The sequence below is a fragment of the Lepidochelys olivacea genome, assembly GCF_965140295.1.
Source record: "Lepidochelys olivacea isolate rLepOli2 genome assembly, chromosome: 4".
Lineage (NCBI taxonomy): Eukaryota > Metazoa > Chordata > Testudines > Cheloniidae > Lepidochelys > Lepidochelys olivacea.
This window is the reverse complement of record NC_140414.1, coordinates 135456943-135475072: the sequence shown is the minus strand read 5'-3', so window position 1 is coordinate 135475072 and position 18130 is coordinate 135456943. Positions and strand designations below refer to the sequence as shown.

Sequence of the window (18130 nt, the reverse complement as noted above, 5' to 3'; positions counted from 1 at the left end):
ATGGTTATAAAGCTTTTACTTTTTGAATCTCAATGCCTACAATCATTAAATAATTACTATCTGATGCCTCCCCGCCCCCAATTTCCTGCAATTTTGAACATTTCAGTTAATAAAAAAAGTCTTAAACATTAAAATGTCAAAACTATTAAAAAGTCTATAGTCAGTCACCATAGACAGGTTTCAGAGTAACAGCCCTGTTAGTCTGTATTCGCAAAAAGAAAAGGAGGACTTGTGGCGCCTTAGAGACTAACCAATTTATTTGAGCATAAGCTTTCCTGAGCTACAGCTCACTTCATTAGATGCATACTGTGGAAAGTATAGAAGATCTTTTTATACACACAAAGCATGAAAAAATTGGTGTTTACCACTACAAAAGGTTTTCTCTCCCCCCACCCCACTCTCCTGCTGGTAATAGCTTATCTAAAGTGATCACTCTCCTTACAATGTGTATGATAATCAAGTTGGGCCATTTCCAGCACAAATCCAGGTTTTCTCCCCCCCCCCCCCACCATAGAATTTACCATTAACATCCAACTGAGCACATAAATTAAACTCCAGCTCTGGCAAGGCACAGGAGGGTGAGGGGGGGTTCATCTCTCTGGAAGCACTTAGGGCCTGATCCTGGGGAGCAGCAGCATTTGGGTTGCTTGTTATCACTTTGGGTGAGAGGAACAAATCATGTGAGTTAAGGGGGGAGCACACATGAATCTCCACCGACAGAGGCCCCACAAGACAATCTGCCATCCTAGGCAAAACTGCATTTGGAGCCGCTCCTCCTCACAAAGGGGCAGCAGATTTGCCCTCCCCCTGTCATGATGGGGGAGCAGCCGGGCCATATTTGAGTAAGTGGCATTGTGACCTGGCCCATGGGGTTACAAGGCCACCCAAATTTGACCCAGCCACCTCTCCATCATGACAGAGGGGTGGCCGGGTCAAACCTGCAGCCCTAGGCAGCTGCCTGGCTTGCACACAGGTGGAGCAGCCGCTGTCAGCAGGAAGGACCGGGCTCCTCGGGTTACACCCCAGTTCACTTGCCCTGGAGCTCCCTTGTTCGTGGGGTGTCAGCCCTTCACAGCAGGGCCGGGGTGGGGGAGGGATGCTGCGGACTCGCCAACGCGGTTATGAAAAAGCCCGGCTCGGGGTGTTAAAACCATGCCTGCCCCACGCCTCAGCCTCTCCCGCTGCCGCCTCGGCTCGCTTGGGTGGGGGCGACTCGGTCCCACAGGGAGCCCGGGAGCGGCGGGCTGAGGTAAACGCTCTGCTGCCCCTGTGCTTTAGCACATGATAATCCCAGTCACAGGATATGGGGGGGAGGATCATTCCCTGGGGGGCATGTGTCCGGGGAAGAGATGGGGGGGGGTGAATGAGGAATGAGTATCCGGGGCTGGGGAAGAGATGGGGGGATAAGTGTCCGGGGCCCGGGAATGGGGGGGAGGGGGATTAGGGGCCGGGGAAGAGATGGGGGGGGATAAGTGTCCGGGGCCCGGGAATGGGGGGGAGGGAGGATTAGGGGCCGGGGAAGAGATGGGGGGGGGATAAATGTCCGGGGCCCGGGATGTGGGGGAGGGGGATTAGGGGCCGGGGAAGAGATGGGCGGGGATAAGTGTCCGGGGCCCGGGATGTGGGGGAGGGGGATGTGGGGGGGAACTAAGTGTCCTGGGCCCGGGAATGGGGGGGAGGGGGATTAGGGGCCGGGGAAGAGATGGGGGGGGATAAGTGTCCGGGGCCCGGGATGTGGGGGAGGGGGATTAGGGGCCGGGGAAGAGATGTGGGGGGGAACTAAGTGTCCTGGGCCCGGGAATGGGGGGGAGGGAGGATTAGGGGCCGGGGAAGAGATGGGGGGGGATAAGTGTCCGGGGCCCGGGATGTGGGGGAGGGGGGATTAGGGGCCGGGGAAGAGATGGAGGGGATAAGTGTCCGGGGCCGGGGATGTGGGGGAGGGGGATTAGGGGCCGGGGAAGAGATGTGGGGGGGAACTAAGTGTCCTGGGCCCGGGAATGGGGGGGAGGGAGGATTAGGGGCCGGGGAAGAGATGTGGGGGGGATAAGTGTCCGGGGCCCGGGATGTGGGGGAGGGGGATTAGGGGCCGGGGAAGAGATGTGGGGGGGAACTAAGTGTCCTGGGCCCGGGAATGGGGGGGAGGGAGGATTAGGGGCCGGGGAAGAGATGGGGGGGGATAAATGTCCGGGGCCCGGGATGTTGGGGAGGGGGATTAGGGGCCGGGGAAGAGATGTGGGGGGATAAGTGTCCGGGGCCGGGGATGTGGGGGAGGGGGATTAGGGGCCGGGGAAGAGATGGGGGGGGGATAAGTGTCCGGGGCCCGGGATAGGGGGGAGGGCGGATTAGGGGCCGGGGAAGAGATGTGGGGGGGAACTAAGTGTCCGGGGCCCGGGATGTGGGGGAGGGGGATTAGGGGCCGGGGAAGAGATGGGGGGGGATAAGTGTCCGGGGACGGGGATGTGGGGGAGGGGGATTAGGGGCCGGGGAAGAGATGTGGGGGGGAACTAAGTGTCCGGGGCCCGGGATAGGGGGGAGGGGGGATTAGGGGCCGGGGAAGAGATCGGGGGCAGGGAACTAAGTGTCCGGGGCCCTGGGGCGGGCGGAAACAGGGAGGGGGCGGTGCCCGAGGTGCCCCCTCCCCGCTGCCCTTTGCCCCCTCCCCGGCTGTCCCCGGCTGCGACGTCACTTGTTATGGCTCGGCCGGCGGCTCGGGCTCCGCTGGGGCCAGGCGGCGGCCGGGCGCGGGAGGCCGGGACGTGGATTTCGCAGGCCGGCGCCAGGCCCAGCGCCTCGGCCCGCTGACCGTTCAGCCCGGGGAGTCCCCGAGGGGAGGCGTCTCCTCTCCAAATCCCCCTCACACAGATCAGCTTCTTCCCCTCCCCTCCCCTCCCCTCCCCGGCCTCACTGGGGGCTCAGCCCCCTCCCCCGGCCAACTTGGCAACACCCCTGAGACCTCCTTTCTCTCCCCCCAACACCTGACTGGGGACCAGGGCAGCAAGGAGAGGGCCCAGAAGCCAGGGGCGAGGAGGAGGAGGATCCAGGCGGCGGCAGCAGTGGGGTTATTGGTCTGAATAATTCGCTCCTTCCCCCTGTCTCCTCCATTGGGATCTCTCTCTTTCTCTCTCTCCTAGGATTGGCTCTCTCTGCAGAGAGTCACACACACAGAGAGAGGAAAGATGTGGCTGAAGCTGTTTTTCTTGCTTCTCTATTTTCTGGTCCTGTTTGTCCTGGCCAGGTTTTTTGAGGCCATTGTCTGGTATGAGACTGGCTTCTTTGCCACCCAGTTGGTGGACCCGGTGGCCCTGAGCTTCAAGAAGCTGAAGACCATTTTGGAGTGCAGGGGGCTTGGGTACTCTGGGCTGCCGGAAAAGAAAGATGTCAGGGAGCTGGTGGAGAAGTCAGGTAAGAGATCATGTAAGAAGATATTTCACCCATTAACGTTTAGACGTTTGCTGGTTTTTTGCCTAGGAATGGTTTTCTTTAGTTAAAAATCTTTGAACGCTTGATTTTAAAAAAAACCTTAATACACATTAAGAGCTTATTGGGGAACAAAATCATCTCAGTTGTAATAATCTTACATTTCTAATAGCAGCTTTCATACGGAAGGGTCCTAAAGTGCTTTCCAGATTGTACATACAGCACTACTGAAATGCAGCCACCTCTGGAGTATAGGACAGCAGCCAGCTGGCACAGGGTATGCCTTACTATAGTATTGTGGGAGGGGGGAAATTTTGGCCAAGGACATCCGGACAAATGCTACTTTTATGCAAAGTATCATGATATGCTTACTGTGAGGGGACAGAGCCTCAGTTTTGCAGGTCTTGTCAAATGTTATATACAATACATGTCTCTGTTTCTCAACCTTATGTCCACCTTTATGAGTTAACAGCTCTCCAAGCAGAATTTAAATAAATAACCAGTTGTCTTGGTAGACCAAATAATAAAATATTAGTGTGATAAATGTAAGAGATCATTCAAAAAGCTGTAGAACTGTGAAATACATTAAATTTCTAACAGAAGTTGTAAATGTGAATATCATATTCTACCATCTATCAAGAAAATAGACCTTCTATATTCAATAGACTAGTTACTGAGCAAGCAGGAAAGGGACTATTTTAGAGAAGTTAGTCTGAGTTGCTGAGGGGGATTGAATCTGAATGTTAGATTATGTTTGCACAGTAGGAAGTATGCTGTCAGCTTTGCTTCCTAAAAAGAAAAGGAGGACTTGTGGCACCTTAGAGACTAACCAGTTTATTTGAGCATAAGCTTTCGTGAGCTACAGGTCACTTCATCGGATGCTGAGCTGTAGCTCACGAAAGCTTATGCTCAAATAAACTGGTTAGTCTCTAAGGTGCCACAAGTACTCCTTTTCTTTTTGCAAATACAGACTAACACGGCTGTTACTCTGAGCTTAGCTTCTAAAAGTCAGACGTTTTTTTCCCCTCCCACTCTGCATCCTCCTGGTTACTCTAGCCCTCAGCACTGTAACTACATAGGCCAGAATATTAACTTTTTAAAAGGACGCTGTTATGGGCCTAATTTTGGTCACACTGGTCTTGCCCTGGTGGAACTCCTCTAACTTACCATTTATATTACCATAGTGCTCGAAGACCCCAATTAGGACCAACATTCTTATGTGCGTGTTTATGCAGCACATAGCACAGATATGTAACTAACTCCTGTGCCAAAGAGCCTGCTATCTAAAAAGAGAAGTGACCTATGGTGCTAGATTCACAAAGGGACTTAAGCATCTAACTGCCACTTTAGGTGTGTAAATCCAGATACCACTGGTATTTACAAAATTTCTGCTCCACTGCCACCTAGCCCTGTAGGTGCCTAAACTCACTCAGCACTCACATTTTTGCTGGAAAAGATTTCCCTGGGTGCCTATGTTTCTGCCTCTGGGAATGTACGCTGGTGCTTCATTCTAGATGTCTGGGCGCCCGAGGCCTAGTGCAATTAATTAGCTGAGGGAAGAAAAATGCTCCTCTGCCTAACTCACCTGTGGGGCCTGATCTGGTTGGTGTGCTCTTAGCATATCTAACTGCACTTAAAATGGCCCATGATGGTCAGAGGTGTTCCCACATAAATTTTAGCCCAGGGTTAGGGCAGTGGTGCCCAAATTTATTACACAGGAGGGCCACACAAACCTAAGTACAACCTTGTATGGGCCAAACAGATTATACATCTTTTAATAAGATTTAAAGTCACCTGTATTGATTTCTGTTTTAAGTTCAGGTTGTTTCTATGTACAGTATTGTCTATTTACACACTTGTGTGCACTCTGTCTCTCGCTTGCCCAATGACTCTTTAATTACTTATCCAAACTGGAACAGCAAGTGGCAGATCAGGCACCACTGCTATCAGGCAGTGGGGGGGGGGGAGGGGGAATCGAACCACAGGGTCATAACATACCAGGTAAATACCAGGTTTCAGAGTAACAGCCGTGTTAGTCTGTATTCGCAAAAAGAAAAGGAGTACTTGTGGCACCTTAGAGACTAACCAATTTATTTGAGCATGAGCTTTCGTGAGCAACAGCTCACTTCATCGGATGCATACCATAACCATTGGGCTAAAAGTTATGAGGGAGCTCTTCTTCTCCCCAGCTTGAACTTTTTGTAAGAAATACCTTAGGCACTTGACTCAGGAGAGGGTTCACAGCGGAGAATCCCAAGCAGAGATAGGCACTTTGCTCCAGCCCATGGATTTAGGCACGGAACTCCCCGAGAGGGGCATGGCTTAGGACAGATGCACCTCCAACTGGCTAGCTTAGATGGCTCCTAATCTGGCTTCTAGCTTTTCTAGGTGCCTATCTCCCTCTGTTATAGGAAGCCTGAGCATCTAACTCTATCTTTGTGAATCACAGCAATTTCCTAGGCACCCAGGCGTTAAGCATTGCAACGCTTCGCATCACAGTGCCTAAAACCCTTTGTGAATCTAGCCCAGTGATACTCAGGCCTAGGCTCATGAGCCGCAAGTGGCTCTTTAATGTATCTCCTGTGGCTCTTTGCCTCACATTATATTAAAACACTGGGTGATTTATTTATTAGCCAATCAGGATGCTTTTACTATGTTATTAACCCATTGTAGTTGATAAAATAATAATACTTGGTCCATCATTTTGCTGTAAGAATAATAATATATAATATTAAAGAAACAATGAATTCACGCTACTGTGGCTCTTTTGGATAATGTCGATTGCTAATGTGGCTTCTGAACCACTGAGGTCTGAGTATCACTGATCTAGTCCATCAAGTCTAGGAAGAGAGAAGGATACCAACAAATATGTTAATCTTTATAATAATGTGCCAGCTTTCCCTATGTGCTTCTCAACCTAGCAATCTGACTGGTTTCTTACAGGTGTTGCTTCAGAGGTGGGTCTTGAGGAGAGGGTAGTGTAGTTGTTTTATAGTTCTATACATATACAAAACACAGTCAGGAATTAGGCATGGAAATGTTGTGTGAGAAGCTGAGAAAGGATGAGGTTGGCATCTTTGAAGGTGGCAAGCAACATAAGGATTGAGCAGACCAGTAAAGAAGTGCGGTGTTGTAGAAGGGCCTTGATGGTGAGGATGTGAAATTAGAATGTGATATGGCGAATGTGGTTGGGAGGAAGGGCTGATGTGGACTGAGTAACAGGCAAGGAAGATAATTTTAGCTGCTGCTTTTTAAATTGATTGTCAATGGGATGTGGGTGTAGGAGAGGGGGAGGATGGAGAAGAGGCAACAGTAGTGGGAGCTAGGACTTCAGAGTGTTTGGGCAGAAAGAAAAAGACTCGCATGGATTGACTCTTAATTTACACCAGTGAAAGTGAGAAGAGATTTGGGTCCCATTGACTTAAAAAAATTAATTGTTGATATTAGTTGCTGGTACTGTTAATACTAACACTTTAAAAATCTAATTTACTTTTCACCATTTACCTTGTTTAGTTACTTTTTTTATTATTATTTATTATTACTTCCCTGGTTTGAACAGTGACAACTGATTAGTCAGTTTCACTTGTGTTGATTGTCACTTTTGCTTTTTGGCTCATGTGCTTTCATAACGTTGTAATGTGTGGGTGCAAACACTGAAGGGGAATGTTTAACTCCAAACAAAACGTTGTCACTGATTTTTTTTAAATGTCACAGAAACACTCCTATTAAGTTTTGTAACAATTTTACACAATTTTTTTTTTTTGGCTTTAAATCATGTGATGGTGTCTCTCAATGAAGTTCATAGCTTTCTAACAACCAAGAGTTCAACTTTAATTCTCAATTTCGTACATTTTGTAAGAAACAACTTCCTTGTTTACAAAAAAAAAACTTTCAAGAGAGTTTAATACAGTAAGTGCTACAATGTTATTCGGTATTAACAATATAATCTGGTTTGTAATGTCTCTAAAAGGGAGTATGGGAAAGGAAATGAGATAACAAAAGAGAGATGATCAAATACGCTTACATACATTGTTTTAAGGAAACCATGTTGCTAGGCTTGAAGTTCTTAGGAAATGTTTACTACTTTGTAAATAGAATGAATAAATAAATTTTTAGAATGGAATAATTTAATCATAGGCTAGCTGTGTAAAAGCTACGTCAGATTATTCGATTGTAAGTAAAATTCTAATTATAGTGTTTGGAATTCTAAAAACCTGTCTAAATTGGCAGTTTTAACAATTTGTCTTTTGTGTGATCTCTGTGTTCACAGTAGAACTAAATTTCATGTAAAATAAAGGAGTAGACATCAAAACTAAAACTGATGTCTTCCAATTTAGTACTGCAAATTTCAGTCAACATCAACAGGGACTTACGAGGCTGAAAATACATTTGTTTTTCAGTATGTCCAATTACATATGTAGATGCATCTGTGTAATGTTCATTTTTCATGGCTTATTGACAGCTAAAATTGGTGTGTGTGTTAACAGTATGAATACATATAAAAATAAACTAAGAGTAGTTTTAATGGTCCTTGGACTGAAGTGATGCTTCACCCAGCTATGTAAAATGTAATCAACAAAATCTTCACTATCTGACAAAGAAATGGCTTTTGTGTCGGAATATGTTTGATTAATGTAACCGTTATCAAATGTAGTGTAATTTTTTTTTTCCTTCTGTCCATTATTTAGGAGACCTCATGGAGGGTGAGCTCTATTCTGCTCTCAAGGAAGAAGAAGCCTCTGAATCAGTTTCCAGTACAAACTTCAGTGGTGAAATGCACTTCTATGAGCTTGTAGAAGACACAAAGGATGGTATCTGGCTGGTACAGGTATTGGAAATTTTTCTAGTTTTGATCGTGGCTAAAATATGCTTCAAAGGAGAAGTTATTTCTGGAGACTAGTTCATCTAATAGCAACACGTAGGATCTGAGTTTGCTAAGAGACTGCATTTGACTCTGTGGTACAAGGAAAACCCCAGAAGGGTACTCCAAGGTAACAAGCACGAGAGAACTAACCTGTGCGACAGCAGATAGGATAGGAAGTGACAGAGCTCCTATACTGATCATAAACAGTTTTTCATTATAGTATGCTGTTTAGTAAGAGACATTTAATATAGAACCAGTAAATAGCACAATAATACATATTTGTTCTTAAGTGTACACACTGCACTGGCATGTAGCCAGGTACAGTAAGAATTTGCCATTGTATGTTATGTATATGCATTATGAAACATCCCAATAGGCAAAGCTAAGGATATGGGGGAAATGTACTTGACCCCCAGCTGGCCAGGATGAAAAATGTGTGTTAGCACCTTCCCAAAGGTCAGCCACAACAATTTTAAAGGAATAAAATTAGTTGTGTACTTTCAATTGCATACTGAATTTGATTGCAATATAGCATTCATCAGCTTACTTAATACATTTTAAAAATGTAGTTATTTATTACTATGACTGATCAAATAGTAGACTATATTAGAAATAATTATTTGGCTATAACTGGTATTTTTGAATGGTATTTGACCAGCTATAGAGTTTGTCACAACACTGTAAAAATAAAAATCATTGAATAAATTATTTGATCCAGTGCAACTTATTGAATAGCATATTCACTAAATGGTATTTGCCTAGTCCTGCAGAATAAAAAGAAGAGAGCTGTAGTATCGCCTTTCCATTCTTGGTTTCTCTCCATTTTTTGTCCTAGTAGTAGCTTGTGGTATATGACTTTCTGAACTATTTTCATTGTTCCTCCTCCTCCTCCTCTCACTCTCTCCCCCCCCCCCCCGCAATTTCTTACTCTACATTGTGGCCTCTACTTTCCCCCCTATATTTTCTGTTTCTCCTTTCTTTCTCAAATTTCTTGATATCATACTTTTTTTTTTCTCCCCTAACTTATCTGATCAATCTGTCCTGCTTCTGTCCATCTAATTGGCCACTCTGAGCCATATACATATGTAGGGCTTGGAAATTTAACAAGACAGCTAATAGTCAGAGGACTTAACCTTCTAAGTACAGATCGGTAACGAAGATAGGGACTCCAGTGTTCATGGGCAGTGCCCAGGGAAGATGCCTGCCCTACCTTCCTTTCCCCCACATTGCCTGCACTAATTGCTGGGAAACAGAAGGGAGCTGGGATACCTATCGGGGTACTGTCCCTGGATCTCCAGTCAGTTTTGGCTGCTGTAATGAAGCAGAGTAAGAGTGACAGTCACAGCTCATCGCATGCTCAGCCATGGTCAGCTGCCAGTGTTTTGTAGTCTATACAATTGAGGACGGTCTTAAAGTGACAGGTTTCGGGGTTTTGAAAGAGGATAAGATAGTGGGTCTATACTTTTTTTGTTTTTGTTTGTTGTTGTGCCCCCAGGGGTCTGTCCCATGCATAAATAATGGCACAGAAAAAGTACAGAGATGTTAGATTTTTCCTGAAACTGATGGGTGCAAAGGCTAGTCAAGTGAGGGCTCACTTAAGACAGGTTTATCTGTGAGTGTATTGTTTACGGCCAGCAATATAAACATTTGAAGAAACAGATCAAAGTCAGTATGATCTGAAAGAAATGTCAAATATTTTGTGGCTATGTTCCTTGTTTTTTTGTGAACTCTTACACAAAGCATCCAAAATAATCTGGTAATCTGTGCATCAATACAAGCAATCTCGCCTTCCTCAATGACTGCATATGTCAAAGTGCCTGATATTTCTGCATGGAGCTTCCTTGGAGTCCCTAAAGCAGCAACATTCTTTCTCTTGTATTAGCTGATGAGCTCATCACTTCTTTCCTTTTATCCTGATGTTATGGCATTTGCTCTTTGGTTGACAAGGAGGTTAAACAGTAAATCCAAGAGCTGAGGCCAGTCCAGTTTACCATATTGATAACCATGTTGATGTAGGATTGGTGTGTGGCACTCTCGCTTCCTCTTATCCCTCCTGCTACAGCCTCAACTCTGCAGACAGGTTCTAGAATTTCTTCATGCCTGATGACATGAGAGTGATTCCAATATCATTGTTACACTATATGACTCTCAAATATACAGCAAGTCATCTACAGATAAAATGCCTCTTTAAATGATGTTATAGTTGTCAGGGCTGTGGCTTAACTACTGCCATATACCATAAATGGATGGACCTGCAAAAACCTGATCAGGTCTCCTGTCTCTGACCGTAGCCATTGCTGGAAGTGTCAGAGGAAGTTGTGAAACCCTCACAGTATACCTGTGCAACATTATACCATGGATGTGGAGAGGAAAAGGAAACTTCCAGGCTTCAGCTGCTGATTAGCTTATGCCATGAAAACATAAGCAGAGCTAGAATGAAATAAGGACTGTCAGAGGGCAGCTGCAAAGGATATTCTAATTCATGTAAAATGTTGACGTCTTTCTGAATTTAATTGGTTTGCCTGAATAATGTCATGTGGCAACAAACTTTTTTTGTGTTTTTGGGAGGTTCTTGTTTTTGTGTTTTGCACACAAGGTCTTAACTTTTATATTTGCCTTTTAATTCATCAAGTGCTCTCTTGTTCTTGCATTTAATAAAGAAGGCTGTTATTTATAAATCACTTACATCTTTTCCAATGGAAATAGTCTTTTATGTCTAGATTCACAAAGGTACTTAGGCACCTAAGTTCCAGTTTTAGAGTCCACTACAATCCACAAGACTTCTACTGAACTCATTCAAGCCTTCCTGTAAAAGTTCCCTAATCACCTAAGGTTTTGCCTCTGGGCATACATGATCCAGACACCTATCTCCTGCTTAAGCCCCAGAGCACTTCACAAACTGGGGAAGATAGATGTTTGTCTGCCTAACTTTCAGATGGGGCCTGATTAGGATGACTATATTTCCCAAAGGGAAAACAGAACATCGCATGAGGCTAGCCTGAGGTGCCCCGCCCCACCCCAAACTCTATGCGGGGCTGGCGTTGCTGCTTGCCCAAGCCCTGCCTTTCCCCCTGCGTCAGGCTGAGACTAGAGATGCTGCTTGCTCGAGCCCTGCCTGTCCCCCACTTGAGCCCTGCCTCTCTCCCTGTGCAGGGTTGGCATCACCATTCCCCCCCACCCCCGTACATGTATCCGCACCCCACTTTTTTTTTTTTTACACAAAACTCGGCATCTGTCTTGTTTGCTTTTGCCAAAAAAAAGTCAGGACAGGGCTTAAAAAAGGGACTCTCCAACCAAAACAGGACGTATTGTCACCCTTGATCCAGTAGGTATGCTCAGAGGCTGCCTACTAGATCAGGTCCCATTCAAAATCTGAGGGGGGAGGAGATGATGGTGCCCATCTTATAACTTTTATACCAGTGGTTAGAGTACTCACCTGGGATGTGGGAGACTCAGGTTCAATTCACCCCTCTGCCAGAAGCAGGGAAAGAATTTGAACAGGGGGTTTCCCATCCCTCAGGAGAGTGCTCTAACCATTAAGCAAAGGGATATTCTGATGTAGGACTCCTAGTCTCCAGTAGAAGCTGTTCTATTGTATATAAATACTTTTGAGTACTTGGAGCAGGGGGACTGGTCCCTGGATCTCCATCCAAGAGGGTGCCCTAAGCACCTGACTACAGAATCATTCTCTCTCTCTCTCTCGCTCTCTCTTTCTGGCCTGGTGACTCTAAGTATTTATCCACAATGGAACAGCTTTAACGTAAGAGACTGAGAGGAGGCCTTTTCAGAATATCCAGAACTCTGTGGTTAGTGCACTCTCCTCAGATGTGTGAGACTGCCCGTTCAGTCCCCTTTTTTTCTTTTAAGTTGGTATTTCTTTCAAACAGCTGCTGTTTCACCATAGATAGGTGAAATGATCCCCAAGTAGGCTCTGTATCAGTTTGTAGAATGCTTTGGGTTCCTTTAGAGATTCAAGGTGGGTGAGGTAATATCTTTTATTGGACCAACTCCTGCTGGTAGAGGAGACAAGCTTTTGAGTTTACACAGAGCTCTTCTTCAGGTCTGGGAAATGTACTCAGAGAGTCACAGCTAGGTACAAGATAGAACAGATTGGTTGGTCCAATAAAAGATATTCTCTCATCCACTTGGTGTCTTTAATATCCTGAGACCAACACAGCTACAACAACATTGGGTTATTTCAGTCAAACAACTTTAGTCACCCTGTGTTCTTGATAAAGTACTACATTTTAAATCACCATGCATTATACCTTATTCTGTATGTGATATGTTGAAAGCATTATTTAACATTAAAATTGTCTAGTTAATCCTATTTTAATGTTTTCTGCATCAAAATATACCTAATCCCTCTCCTGCATCTTATCCTCCCTCTTGTGCCTCAAATGCACAGAAAATTTTTATCGTATGTCTTGTAACTACAGTGCAGAGGGAAAAACTTATAGAAATCAAAAATGCTAAAATGACATACTATACTGGAGACTATACCAAAGTTTATAATTAAATGCGGTTCTTGTCTTCAGTTGTCAACTGTGTGACCCTTCATTCACATGTCTTGTGATGTTTGCACATCTTCTTGGAAATTTAATGAGGGACTAGATATTATTATTATGACCTATAAAAAACTCTGCATGAAATAGCATGAGGGATATCTGGCTTACACCAACAGCAGAAATGAAACTTAGAATTTAGGCTGCTCCCCTGGTGTGCTCATGTTTGTGTATTTCTGGAGTAATGGAAAAGGGAGTGATCTTTCTGTGTTGCGTAGACACAGCAGCTGATCTGGACAGTAGGAGGGTTTAATTTCCTCAAGTTCATTGGTTTATATCAAACCCTTTAACACTTGTATGGGATTTATAGTGGAATAATAATAGTTTTTAAAAAATCCTGATTAGGGCAATTGGCAAAGCAAGTAGCAACTATACTGATTAGCTAATGATGGAGAAACCATTTGGCTGCGCAATTGTCTGAGATTCTTTCTTGTTGGGAGAGGGAGAGCCACTTCCTACTGATGTTGTTCTAGGCATCTATGTGACGGGTTGGATCACAGAAACCCCCTTGGGGCTGCCAGCTGATGTGCCAAGATTACTTCTGCCCCTGCTTTCCCTGCCAGTTTGGGACTCTAGCACCCTGTCTTGTTGAGCCAGACATGCCAGTCTGCTCCAGCACAGACCCAGGGTCTGAACCACGTGTCCCAAAGCCGCAGGCTTGAAATGAAAGCAGTTTAAGAAATGTTCCTGTCTTTAACACTCGGTTGCCCAACTCTCAATGGGGTCCAAACCCCAAATAAATCTGTTTTACCCCATGTAAAGCTTATACAGGGTAAACTCATAAATTGTTTGCCCTCTATAACACTGATAGAGAGAGATGCACAGCTGTTTGCCCCCCCCACTCGCCCAGATATTAATACATACTCTGGGTTAATTAATAAGTAAATAGTGATTTTATTCAATACAGAAAGTAGGATTTAAGTGGTTCCAAGTAATAGCAGACAGAACAAAGTGAATTACCAAGCGAAATAAAATAGAACACGCAAGTCTATGTCTAAGAAAACTGAATACAGATAAAAACCTCACCCTTAAAGGAATTCTAGTAAGCTTCCTTTTACAAACTAGTCTCCTTCTAGTCAGGGTCCAGCAATCACTCACACCCCCTGTAGTTACTGTCCTTTGTTCCAGTTTCTTTCAGGTATCCTTGCGGGTGGAGAGGCTATCTCTTTAGCCAGCTGAAGACAAAATGGAGCCCCCCCCCCCGGGTTTAAATAGACTTTCTCTGGTGGGTGGACACCCCTCACTCCCCCTGTGTAGAATCTCAGCTACAGTATGGAGTTTTGGAGTCACATGGGCCAGTCACATGTCCATGCATGACTCAGAATTTACAAAAAGAAAAGGAGTACTTGTGGCACCTTAGAGACTAACCAATTTATTTGAGCATGAGCTTTCGTGAGCTACAGCTCATGCTCAAATAAATTGGTTAGTCTCTAAGGTGCCACAAGTACTCCTTTTCTTTTTGCGAATACAGACTAACACGGCTGTTACTCTGAAACCTGTCAGAATTTACAGGTAGCAGCCATGAGTCACATGATACCTTGGACGTCCTCAAGTAGACTTCTTATGTGGATTGGAGCATTCCAAGATCCATTGTTCGTTAAGTGCTTCTTGATTGGGCACTTAATTTGCACATTCCTTTCTCAAGAAGCTGACCAAATCCTTGACTAAGGCTACTTAGAAATCAAGCAAATACACAGCCAATATTCATAACTTCGAATACAACAATGACACATGCATACAAATAGGATTAATAGATTCAGTAGATCATAACTTTACAGAGATATGTTACATGGCATATGTAGCGTAAAACATATTCCAGTTATGTTATATATACATAAATAAGCATATTTCCATAAAGCCTTATGGGGGGCACCGTCACAATCTATACCTTATTCATCCAAGTATCTGTTCGTAAAGGCTTTTTGGTCCCTTCGCCCCATAATTTTGAGTCACATCTTAAATGAGACTCTCACTTGAAATCGTTTGGGACCTTTCACTCTAATCCAGTGTCAACAAAGATATTACATTACAAGTTTTATTGTGAAATTTCCTGTCAAAATCAACAGGATTTTACATTGTTGCCAAATTATATATTCCTACATTAATTAATTCTGGTTTTTTAATTGCAACATTTTAAAAAATATACATGTCTAATAATACTGTTTTAAGATATTGCTTAAAATTAAAATAGAATTAATGATCCAATACTAACTTTAATTCTGCTTTCATGTTTTTCATTTATCAGTGGGAACACCTGTCTGTCTTCAAGTATATAGATGGCACCTATTATCATACTATCTGAGCATCTCATCTTTTAAAGTACTTATCCTTTCAATTCTGTAGAAGAACCGAGGCTTAGAGAAACTAAATGACTTACCCAAGGCCACACAGGCAGTTTGTGGCAGAGCATGGAATTGAATCCACATCTCCCAAGCTAGTGCCCTAACTACTGGACTATTGTGCCTCTCCAAGTTGCCACACTACTCTACCTGACTAGTTGTTACGTGACAGCAATTTGTCTTCTCTCTTCCATATACAAATAGCAGTGATCTGGACTGTGTAAACTTAACTAACCCTTCTCACCTGTATTTAGACTCAGACTATGCATATAATCTTTAATATATATGGGATTGTTAGTTAACACAGTACTTTTTTTATCATACTGGATCCTCTTGACACATTAAATCACGAATGGACTAATATTATATAAATTTTATTACAGTAATTCCCATTCAAACTGATAACGTTTTGCAGATTATGAATACGTCTTCCATGAAATGTGATGCATAGAGGATAAAGTCCTATCCTGTCTATGCACTGAACTAGTGATGTCAGCAGGTGTTCACTGTGCAAAGTGGCTCCAATATATGGCTCTTCTGCCATCTTAGTATTTTACAAAGAAAACAAAGCAAAAGACACAATTCCAAGATGTGCTAGCAAAACTTCATTTTGCAAAACCATGTTGTAAATTAGTTTTTTAACTAGATCCGTCATGGTTTAAAACCACTAATAATGTGTTTATTCTCTAGTGCAAATAAATAACCAGTTCCAAGAGAGAAGCTTTTTTGTCATTTGAACATAATGCAATTGTGCTGTCATGGTGCAATCAGTGCAAACAGCCAAATTACACTGAAGCCTACTAGTAACTGTATTTTCTTGGCTGTCATTACAAGTAACTGGATAGTGCAGTATGGAAATAGGAGAGACAGTGAAGTAGTGTTTCACTTTTATGTAATGTTAAAATATATTTGTCCTCTGGACTTCCCACAGCCTTGTTTTTTCCCCTATACAACGGAGGAGTGTTTCTGGCTATCTTAGGGTTTGGGGTTCTGAACATCCAATCTTTAATTATGTTTCAGCTGTGCTAATGTTTGCTCACAGTGACTATGCAGCCACCTGCACGAGCAACATAGGGTGGCTAATCATGATGGAGATATCAACTTTTGAAGTGTGTGTGAAATTTCCTATTGTTAGGTCAGATTATCATTGGGACCAGTTTTACTGTGTTTATTTTAATAAACACTTGACAAATGTGAGTTTTTAAAGTGAAGTCTGAAATCATTTAAAAAGTGGCAACCAGTCAGCTTTTAGGGCATATTAAGCATTTCTAAAATAAGCAGTGTGTGTAGATACTGTAATGTCATACTGATTGATTCGTGATCAATCATGTAACTTACAATTACCTGTCAGCAGCCTGCAGGCAGTTTTTTAACTCTCTCTTGGTTTTGATAAGTCAGATGAGTGTTTGATCAAAAGTGTCACAAATAAATTATTAAACAAAGAGGCTCTAAGCATTTTATAGACATTAATAACTAAGCCTTGGAACTTCTCTGTGAATTAAGTATTAATCTCATGTTCAAAGGGGGAAGGAACTTCATGTTACAAATGAGGCATGGAGTGATTACATACAGTTATAGAGTGAATCACTGGTAGAGTTGGAAGTAAATTCCTAGGTGCCTGTCTGTGGATCTAATCACTAGACAGCATTGCCTTCTTTGGCAAATGGCTTTAGGGAGTCTAATACGGTAATGGTTGTGTGTAGTCTAAAGCAGCTGTGTATAATTCTACTTGCTCTGGATCAACTCTCTTTTGGGTAGGTTTTAGTTTCTCATTGGGAGAGAAAAGAGAGACTGGTTAGTAATGTATCACTAACATTTTCCTCACTGGTAAAGAACAAGCATATTTTTGTACCTGGGCTGGTAAATTTTAATGAGTTTTGCAAGGCTGCTATTAAATGTTAGAAGCTTTGGTATGTAGCAAATAATTGTATTAGTTGTCATGTTCCTGACATGTTTTTCTCTTGGCAAGAAACCATAATACTCCTACTACCAATGTTACAGCTTCACTTACCAAACACAATCTTTTAGCTAGGGATAGACAAAACTTCAGAATAAAATCTTTAGTATATTTTGGAGGAAATGAAATATTGAGGATGAACCGGTTTCTGTTTTCATGAAAAGTTAACTTAATTGTAGGAGAGCAGATGTTGTAAAATGTTGATTAAGTTTGTTTCTGGCACTAAAGCTTCCCCCCCTCCCACCTCCTTTTGGCAATAGGTGATAGCGAATGATAGAAGTCCTCTCGTGGGTAAAGTCCATTGGGAAAAAATGGTGAAGAAAGTATCAAGATTTGGCATACGGACAGGCACTTTTAACTGCTCCAGTGACCCCAGGTATGTTCTTTAAAGGGCAATTTAAATCCATAGGCTGTCTTAAAGTACAGTTGGATTCTAACTGGAATGCCTTCTGTTGTACAGGTAGCCATGACAAAAGGCTGCTACCTACAGGTTTTTATCCCTGCTAAAGTATGTTTAAAACTCTCCATTATGATTTTCATAAATAATGTAATTACCCATAAAATTGCTGCTACTAAAAGTAGCGTCTGAGAAATATATATTTGGGCTAGGGTAGAGTACAGCAGTGTGGAAAGATGACTAAATGAATCTGTTGGCTTTATAGCCATGACTGAAGTTAATGGGAATTGTGCTCACTTATGACCTGGCTGAATTTGGCCCATGTTGGATAAATTTATTAGTTACAAGACTCTAAAGCTTAGTCTGAAAAGGGGGGCAAAATGTATATGTTTTATAGCCACCGTGTTTTAACTGGGGATTTGTCCAAATTGAGGGGGTGCGGGGGGAAGTCCACTGGAGCTCTACATGCTAGCTACTCCACACTAACTCATTGTGTGGACACACACTTACTGTGCACCAGTAGAGCCTTTGTGCACATTAGCTTAATGTACTTTGAAAGTACATTAAGCTAAGCTGCCCAAAGGCACTCTT

At 43.3% G+C, this 18130-nt stretch overlaps 1 protein-coding gene across 2 annotated transcripts in view; it reads left to right on the top strand.

Moving 5' to 3' along the window:
- The first annotated feature begins 2817 nt into the window (after positions 1-2817).
- Positions 2818-18130, top strand: part of LOC311520263 (charged multivesicular body protein 3) — a 55627-nt gene continuing 40314 nt past the window's right edge. Inside the window, exons 1-3 of one of the 2 annotated variants that reach the window (XM_084627620.1) lie at positions 2818-3402; positions 8106-8245; positions 17403-17518. In XM_084627620.1, coding sequence (XP_084483746.1) covers positions 3177-3402; positions 8106-8245; positions 17403-17518 — 482 coding nt within the window. In that variant the 5' untranslated portion in view covers positions 2818-3176. The remainder of the gene's footprint in view (positions 3403-8105; positions 8246-17402; positions 17519-18130) is intronic. The other variant, XM_084627623.1, reaches the window with a different exon arrangement.